The sequence below is a fragment of the Mastomys coucha genome, unplaced genomic scaffold, assembly GCF_008632895.1.
Source record: "Mastomys coucha isolate ucsf_1 unplaced genomic scaffold, UCSF_Mcou_1 pScaffold17, whole genome shotgun sequence".
NCBI lineage: Eukaryota > Metazoa > Chordata > Mammalia > Rodentia > Muridae > Mastomys > Mastomys coucha.
In genome coordinates, this window is record NW_022196899.1 from 6,035,421 (window position 1) to 6,045,235 (window position 9,815).

General features: G+C 43.0%; 1 protein-coding gene across 1 annotated transcript in view; it reads right to left on the bottom strand.

The window, feature by feature from the left end:
- Positions 1-9,766, bottom strand: part of Zfand1 (zinc finger AN1-type containing 1) — a 12,402-nt gene extending 2,636 nt beyond the window's left edge. Inside the window, exons 1-6 of the mRNA XM_031376341.1 lie at positions 9,678-9,766; positions 6,622-6,664; positions 5,798-5,837; positions 4,558-4,685; positions 4,381-4,472; positions 3,195-3,316 (exon numbers count right to left, since the gene is read on the bottom strand). Of these exons, the coding sequence (XP_031232201.1) occupies positions 3,195-3,316; positions 4,381-4,472; positions 4,558-4,685; positions 5,798-5,837; positions 6,622-6,664; positions 9,678-9,732 (480 nt within the window). The 5' untranslated portion in view covers positions 9,733-9,766. The remainder of the gene's footprint in view (positions 1-3,194; positions 3,317-4,380; positions 4,473-4,557; positions 4,686-5,797; positions 5,838-6,621; positions 6,665-9,677) is intronic.
- Between the last annotated feature and the right edge of the window lie 49 nt (positions 9,767-9,815).

Genomic DNA, 9,815 nt, shown 5'->3' on the forward strand with positions numbered 1-9,815 from the left:
AAAAAAAAAAAAAAAAACCACCACCAACAACAACAAAAAAGAAAACTAAAATTCCCAACCTCTAAAATTATGTCTAGGATAAAAAATGGACTAACAGGAAGCTGAAACAGGAGGCTCCTGAGTTTATAAATATAAAACAACCTTTGAGACCTAATCTGTAAATAAATAAATAACAACAAAAATTATATATATTTAAAATATATATATATATATACATATATATATATATTTTTTAAAGACACAGAGAAAGACAGAGAGAGAGAGGGAGAGAGCGAGCGAGCACACTTGATGTAAACAAGGCCAGGGCTACAGGGGGCATGGCTTCTAAGGAGAGGCTGGCATGAGACTTGGGTGCCATATCCTATCAGCCACCTTACATTTTATTTTTTCTTAACTAACAATTTTAAGGAGACTAGAGTCTATAGAAGCTGGCTAAAGAAATGAGTGCTAAGTGCTGGCCTGGAAACTGCCTAAGCACATCAGTACAGAGAATGGTACAAAAGCACAGTGAGCTCGTCCAGCTCAATGGCTGTAATCACAGCATCCTCAGAAGTTACCTCTGGAGCACACAGGTGCCACTCAGCTGATGCTCTGAATGAGTGGGCTAGAAGGAAGAGAGGGACGGGGATGTCAGGGCAGATAAATATACAAGAACTCCTGTAGAGGGTGGCTCTGATGTGCTTGGATCGGGAGTCTGCATGTGACCCATGAAGATCCTGTTCCCCAATTGGTTCTTGATTGATCAATAAAGATGCTAGTGGCCAATGGCTGTGTGGAAGAGGCGGGACTTTCAGGTTCCCACAGGCAGGCTAGGAGGAGGAAAGAAGAATTGCCATGCTTCGGAGGAAGAGAGAGCCACCAGCCATATGAGAACTTGGATGGAGTGGTCACTGGCCGCTTCCTCAACTGGGCCTGGGTGGCAGGCAGGAGATTAGAAATGTAACTTAGCCGGGCGTGGTAGCGCACGCCTTTAGTCCCAGCACTTGGGAGGCAGAGGCAGGTGGATTTCTGAGTTCGAGGCCAGCCTGGTCTATAGAGTGAGTTCCAGGACAGCCAGGGCTACGCAGAGAAACCCCGTCTCGAAAAAAACAAAAAAACAAAAAAAAATGCAACTTAGCTGAGTGCAGATTTAGGGTGCTGAGCAAAGGAGAAGTTAACTGGGCAACTAAGCTGAGAGAAGAGCTAAAAAGCATATTAAAAATAAGTGTGTGTGTGTGCGCGTGTGCGTGCGTGCGTGCGTGTGTGTGTGTGTGTGTGTGTGTGTGTGTGTGTTTCATCCGTGGAACCAAGGGAACCAGGCAGTGGCTGGTAGTATGGTCCACCCAGAACTTAAAGCAGGGAAGTAGAAACTAAGCTACAAACCCCTCAAAGCCAAGATGGACTTGTAGAATCAATACACTTAAAATTCAAAATGAAGCAACTAACAACAGAAATCTAAAGACATAAAGTCGTTGGGATGCACAGTGAGAAACATTATGTAATATTACCCACAAAAGGAACGCGTTATTAAAAAAGTGGAAATAAATTTACAGGATGTAAATAACCAAGAGGAAATACAAGGGCTAAAAGTATGGCTTCTAAAATAAGAAACTCAAACCAGATAAATTTCTATCTTCCTCAATAAAAAAGGGCTTAATTAATGATAGTGGATTTGAAAGTCATCTAGAGGGCAGTGTAAAGCAGAACAGAGAGGAACTACAGACTCCTGGGGCAGCCTAGACTACACAAGAACCTGCCTCAAAAAAAGAAAACAATCAAACACCACAATGGCCATAAGAGGAGACAGAATCAACATTCACCAATAGGAAAATGGTGAAAAGTCACGTATTCCATGGAATATGATGCACAATTTAAAGGACATGTCAGCAGTGTGGGCACACTTGAGGGTCTCTTTTCTACTAAGCAATGGGGCATAAATCAGAGAGATGATGACAGATATTATCTATCTGAAATCCATTTTACTTCATTTATAGCCCTCACCACTGGACATATACACATAAGTATGTGTACACATACACACATATATAATAGAGAGAGAGCATACAGTATATTGTGCTGGTCGGTTTTTGTTGACTTTACACGAGCTAGAGACACCTGGGGAAAAGCCTCAACCGAGGAACTGCCTCCGTCCGACTGGGCTGTTGGCGTGTCTATATGGCATTTTCTAGATTGCTAACTGATGGAGAAGGACCCTGCCCCATATGGCTGTGTCATTCCTGAGCAGGACGCTGTTCTGAGCTGCATAGGAAAGCAGCAAGCCAATGAGCAATGGTCCTCCATGGTTCTGGCCTGAGCTCGTGCCCTGACTTCCCTGAACGATGGACTGTAATGTGGAAGCTAAAATAAACCGTTTCCTCCCCAAGTTGGTTTTAGTCTGTTTTTTGTTGTTGTTGTTGTTTTGGTTTGGTTTTGAGACAGGGTTTCTCTGTATAGCCCTGGCTGAACTCACTCTAGACCAGGCTGGCCTTGAACTCAGAAATCCGCCTGCCTCTGCCTCCTAAAGTGCTGGGATTAAAGGCGTGCGCCACCACCACCCCCCGGCTTAGTCAGTGTTTTATCACAGGAACAGAAAAGCAGACTGGGACACATACCATGGCTAAAAGTTAATTAATGAGTCTGTAATAAGGCGTGTAACGAGGTATGCTTGTATATCCTGACTTTTTTTCCAGGCCGCCTGGTGCTCACTTTGTAGCTCAGTTGACCTTGAACTCCTGATCTCCTATCTCGGTCTCCTGAGGGTCAGGTTCTAAAGGTGCTACCTAGAGAAGCTCTCCTCCCTAAACACAAGCGCCTTCACTGGAGAAACGTTTGTTAAAAATAATGCACTGAGCCGGGCGGTGGTGGTGGACGCCTTTAATCCCAGCACTTGGGAGGCAGAGGCAGGCGCATTTCTGAGTTTGAGGCCAGCCTGGTCTACAGAGAGAGTTCCAGAACAGCCAGGGCTACACAGAGAAACCCTGTCTGGAAAAAACAACAAACAAACAAACAAACAAACAAATCCTGATGCAAAGTGGGGGAAATAGTGAAGAAGGACATGCATGGCTCACCGCCATCTCTATAAAGCGGAAAAGCGTATTATCCAGACTCAACAATACATGATCTTCTGCAGTGGTGCGGATAAGAGTTAGGTAGTATTCCATTAAAGAGAGGGAGAGAGGGGACCTCAGGGATAGTTAACACATTCGCTCTCTCACCTGCGGCAGGGACTTGTCCCCGTCAGCGTGCATCTTCAGCTTCATCAGTGCCACCTTTGCGGCTGTCCCGCTGCTCTTCGCACCTTTCCGCCCCTTACTTGCTGCCCCTCCTGTCTTGGCATCTACGAAAGAAGCGCAAGCGTGTGAGTGAGGCTTCCCCGTCACAGTTTCCAGATTTTCCTTCCTTCCTTCTTTTTTTTTTCTCTTGTTTGGAGACAAGGTCCCCCTATGTAACATTGCTACTGAGATCCACCTGTCCCGGATGGGATTAAAGAAGTACGTCACCATGCCCAGCTTAACCATCATGGCCTTCAGCATACACGAATTACACAGTAAAGCTCTACATTACTGATGGTCGATCTAAACACCATCTACCTCAGAAAGTCCACAGGCACATGCTTCTCTCTGGCCTAATCTATTTAACCTAAAGCAACCACCGACCCTTTTATGTGACGCTTTAGGTTTGAACAAAGGCACCACCTTTGGTGTAGAATAAAAAAGTTCTACTAAACTAATACATTGCCAGAAAAGCTAAGCTAAATCTCGGCCAAGCTCTGTCCTGGAACTACCTCCTGTGGTCGGGAGCATTTACAAGACAGCTTAGTAGAACTTTTTCTGTAGACAATGCAGTCCACCTCATCATCAGACCTACCGCAACTGATAACACTCAATCCACACATCTCTGCTGCCCATGGGATAGTCTCATTAGACTATCATGAGTCTCATTAGACTATCCCATGAGAACCTTACCATTTCCTGATTTTCACTGGTCAGGAAGGGTCTGTACAAAATACTTTAACAAGAATTCATCAAAATGCAAATTCTTGGGACTGTGGAGATGGCTCCGCTGTTAAGGGCACTGACTGCTTTGCCAGAGGACCTGGATTCCACTCCTAGCACTCACATGGCTCATAGCTGTACGTAACTGCAGTCCCAGGGCATCTGGCACCCTCTCTGGCCTCCAAGGGCATCAGGCATGCAAATGGTGTACAGACATACATGCAGGCAAAATACCATCCACAGAATTTAAAGATTAAAAGTAACATTTTAGAACAGAATGCAAGTTCTTACACTGGGGCCGCGAGCAAAGCCTCCTTAACAGGGGGTGGGACATAAGGGGCAGGAGTTGGGGAGTGACAGATGTGCTCTAGGAACGGAAGCAGCCATGGAAGCGTGGGGGACTCACCAACAATGTCTCTGACAAGTTTCTGGGTGGCGGCCATTCGAGGCTTTGGGACCTCCAGCTTCTCACACTCATGATCCGACTGGTGACGGTGTCTACAAGTATCAGAGAACTGGCTCTGGTTCACGGATTATATACCGCTAAACGGACACACAAAGCTTGCATGGTTTAGTGATTTACCTTAGGCAAAAGTTCTTCTCACAGTAAGGACAGATCACTGCCACGAGCTCTACTTCAGTGCAGCCCTTGAACGAGCACGAGTAAGATTTGTGTTCGTCTGTCTTTGGTCTCTCCTTGATTACATTCACCTAAAACCACAAGAGGGTGAAAGGGCGCTATGGTTTCCGAGGAAAACAGCACCAAAGCCAGGGATATCATTCCAGCACCCACAGCATTCCAGTTCAAACTTATTACATTAACTTTTCTAATGTGTTCTAATTATGTCTTAAGTTAAAGTAGAATGACCATTCTCTCTCTTTCTCTCCCCTCTACCCCCAACCCCGTCCTTACTTTGTAATATACCCCAGGGGCTCTGAATTTGCAGTGTTTCTACTGAGAGTTCGGATGATAAGGACGGTGTACCACTGCACCCAGTTTATTCTGTAAAGTTTTACGCTCTGGTTTGCATCAGTGGCACACAGAGATGCCCCTCTAGGAATATGTCCAGATCATCAACCCTCAAATGGGGAGCTGTACCTCCTTCTTATGTCAGTTTTAAGAAATAAAGAACTATTTAGGAGACGGAACCCTTAAAAGTCACATATGTATCAGGAAGCAGTCTTCAAAATCATAAACTATTTCTCATACTATATGAAATATTTTATTATCACAAGATATTACATCAGAACACAAGGGTGCTTTTTTTTTGAAGGGAAAAAATAAACAGATTAAGCATATTACTGAGCGTAGAGTAAGTAGATTCTTAGAGTTAAGGAAATCTAGGAAAATGATTACCTAAAATCTGTAACCACAGGAAAATCCTTCACATAATGCCAGGAACATCTATTAGAATGCAAAAACCTAAGTTTTCTTTCAAATTAGCGGTAATGACTTAAAGGTAAAATTACATTTGCTTGTGGTGATCCAAGGCTGATGGGTCTGAACACTTTACAGCCACAGAATTCTAGCCCCAGACACCAGTGAAAAGGAGCTGTGCACTCATGGGACAGTATGCCTGAAGGACAGTCTGACCTCAGCTCTGAGGCCAATGTGTGCCACAAACACACGGAAGTTATGAGGATAAAAACAGAAATACCGAGGAAAACAAATTTTCTTCAAAATAAAAAAAAAAAAAAATGCAGCAAAAGATTCTAAAGGTCACATCTAGTGTACCGAGTAGCTTTGAATCTAATCAAATTCTAAAACAAAGTATATGAATACATATATATAAATTATGTCAGATAATAGAAAATAAACGTACCTCAGGACAACCATGCGAGTCCCTGCTTCTGTGTTCAAGGCTTAAATAATTACAAAAAAAAAATTCATTTAAATGCAATCAGCTAATACACTTAGTGATAACTGAAGTAACTCAGGCTGTTTTCATTTCTCACATCCTTTAGGAGCATCATGCACACTACACTAGGGACTTCATGGAAGAGCAAGCTGAAACCACAGAGTGAAGGGTCATCGACAGTCTTGAATGTTTTAACCATAAATGTTCACCTGCAACTGAGTATAAACAGTGCACCACTCTAGGTATGTTCCCTTGGAGTGCTTTAAAGTGCATGCAAACAGGGGGCTCTCGCAGTTTCCTCTGAAAGGAATCAGTTAATGAAGGGATGCAAAGTCAAGGCATGACTTCCCAAATCCTTGAGTGGAACCCAGGTCATATTTGCAAATTCTGTGCTCAAATAACATGCACTACCCATTTTTAGAACACTAAGGTTGGACACTTTACGTATGTTCACGAAAATACAGGGAATAATCATGGCTGGATTTTCTAAAGCTATATTCTTTAAATTATGGGTATTATTCTCTCACTGTAATTACGACACATAATCTTACAATGCACATTTATAAATACATTTCTGGAAACGTAATACTTAAGGACATACATGGGTAGCCAATTAGAGCCTGTGACTAGTCAGTTGGCCTTTTCACAAGTGATTAGAACGCTGAATATTAACGGTCAATGACTAAAGTTAAACTCTCTTTAAATCATTATAATTTTCAGAATTAACTCCATATTGACAAACACCAAAATTCTTTTCAAATCCTACAAAACAAAAAAATGTAACTTACCAAAATATTCCTGAACAACCATCACACACAAATGGAAGAAAATCTACAATTGGAGGAAAATATGGTAGGTGCTGGTCAGTATCTGATTTTGATTTAGTTTTCTTAAGCAGAAAAATCTGCTGACCAACTCTAAGAAAATTTTTCTTTCCAATGACCCAGTGTATCAAATTACTATGTAATCATTATTAAACAAAAGCTACCAAAGCTTCAGCTCTAGGAAAGGGGCTAGATCACTGGGAGGTAGATGTTACTGAGTAACTTTGTTTAAAAAAATGGTGATACTTTTCTTCGTTGTTTTGCTTGCAAGATCTATTAGGTGTTTTTTTTTTTTTTTTTAAGAACAGTATGCTGCAGAACTTATGCATTTGGTGTTAAAATTCTGGGTTTTAATTCTGACTCCATTTAACATCAATCTAGCAATAGTAAGTAGATTACTTAATAATAAAGCCACAGATATATATGTAGTATATGCTATATATATGTTTATCTCACATATATATACACATATTTTATCTCACATATATATATACACATATGTGTGAAATAAACGTATACACATATGTATACGTATATGTATACATATATGTGTATACATATATATGTGTGTGTATGTATCAATATCACTTATATCTATTCCTTATTAGTTAATTCATCCTAATGCTGTCCATATACAAATACTTTGGAAAGTCTACACAAGTATCAATCCTCAGTTGTAGAAACTAATCATTAAACACAATCAATTACTTTGTGTTCATTTTCTGTTTGACACAGGTCTCATATGGCCAAGGCTGGCCTCTAAACTCCTGATCCCGTGGTCCCCCTTTTTCACACTCTAGAGTGCTGGAAATACAGTGTGAGCCCCCATGCCCGACTCAATCACCTTCTAACTGATTTCAATCTATCTTGTATATCAATTCCAGCAAGTGGCCTTATAAGCTAGACGAACCCAGTCACACTGCTTTCACAATGGAAACCAGAAAGTATTGTTCAGTCCTTTTCAGAAAACTTTAATAGTCTAGAAAAGGTATCTTATAGGGCATCTTTTGTTTTTGTTTTTGTTTTTTGTTTTTCAAAAGACAGGGTTTCTCTGTGTAGCCCTGGCTGTCCTGGAACTCACTCTGTAGACCAGGCTGGCCTCAAACTCAGAAATCCACCTGCTTCTGCCTCCCAAGTGCTGGGATTAAAGGTGTGTGCCACACTGCTGGGGGTCCTTATAGGGTATCTTAATCCAAAATGCAAAGAGGTTGTATGTAAACAAAAGGGACTCCCTAGGTAGTCATGCTTGCAGACTAAGGGCCCCAATAATGTTTCCCTAGAGTGAGAAGTGCCTAGTGAATTATCACTATTGTTATTAAGTAAAGCATAATACTGTGAGCTTTAATTTCATACCAAGAAATCAGATATATGTGTCAATATGTAAACTCAAACACATAATCTGCAGAATTTTATACTTTTTAGATTTTCTTGTATTATTATTATTATTGTGTGTGTGTTGTGTTCTCTTGTACTTTGACACACACATGGAGGTCAGGATAACTTTTGGGGAATCAGTTCTCCTTTCCCACTGTGATTTTTGAGGCAGGGTCTGTCTTAGTCCTGGCTAGTGCCCTCTGAATGAGATCCCTGCCCTATAGCCATGCTCCCATCTCTGAGACATAAGTCAAGGCTTGGATTACAGACTTCATCACTGGCCTATTATGCCACTTTCAATGGGAAAACTTGGGCATGTTTGCTATTTTGAGACTTAGAGGGTTCAAGCAAATATTATATGCCATTCAAGAAAGCCCATGAGGAAGAGTTATGCTTAAAATAATTTCCTAGCGTCAGATAACCCCACCTCACTCTAACCCTTTTCTGCTAGTCCAAGAGATAGGTCTCATCTTAAGAACACTACAGACATGTGAGACTGGAAAGGGTGAGCTATATCACAGAGGGTAGCTCTGCTTAGACATACTAGTTAATCAGCCTGACAAGATGTATGTAACTTAACAGTCAAACCCCAATAGCCAAGCTTCCCTAGGAAAGGAATACATGAAAAAAAAAATTTTCATCTGCTGAGTGGTTCATTACAGTGAATGAATGGTAAAGGACATATGTAAGTAACATGTCCTGTCTTGCCTTTGCTTACTGCAGGCATCCCGTACTGCTGGAATCCAGGCCAAACCCAAGAATTTGCTAGGAACTGACAGATGCTGCAGCGGGATGAAACCCTCTACACACATTTGGAGCGCGATCCAGCCGGCAAAGACTGAGCAGTCTGTGAGTCTAACACTTGAAGAACTTGCTGGCTACAGCAGTCTAACACTGTGAACTTCGACGCATACCACCAGGGTCTGTTTATGACTAGGTCTCTGTTCAATGGAGGGACCATCACCATAGTATTTATTAAACCTTCCTAAAAAACGCTTTACTAATCGGCAACTAATAACTCAAGTGAATACTAGAAATACCAAGACTTCTAAAAACCTGCGAACACACAGTTAAAAACGGACGCTGTTCAACTCACTCGTCGGACAAAAATAAAAAATAAAAAATAAAAATTAATCAAGAAAAAGCCTGGGACAGGGCTGGGCAGTGGTGGCACACGCCTTTAAGGCAAGCGGATTTCTAAGTTCGAGGCCAGCCTGGTCTTCAGAGTGAGTTCCAGGATAGCCAGGGCTCTACAGAGAAACCCTGTCTGGAAACAAACAAACAAACAAACCAAAAAAACAAAAACAAAGCCTGGCGCAGTGGATGCGCCACGGTCGTAGTGGTAAGGAACGAGGGGAACTGGAGTCCCGATCCACGCCGCTTTGCCGACCAAGGCTCCTTGAGTAGGGCGATTTGGCTACCCCGAGGAGTCTGCAAGGTTGCAAGCTGTGCTTTCAGGATCTGCCTGGAAACCAAGGGGGGGCACGCATCTCGCCCCTCAACTGAGGGACAGTAACAAAGACACCTCCACCATCACCCCGGAAGGCCGCTCGCGCCCCGCGTCCTCCCTCACCCGCCGCCACCGCCCCGGCCGTAAGAACCCGGCCCAGGTCTCCCGCGGAAGAACACGCGGCTTCCAGCGTCACCTCGCTGCCGGCAGTGCTGCACCTGGCAGTGCTGCCCAATGTCCAACTCCGCCATCTTTCCACCGCCGCAAGGGCGGGGGGGCGGGGCAGCGCCGCGTACGTCCACTCGGAGCAGGCGGGACGGGGGCGGGGCGTCCT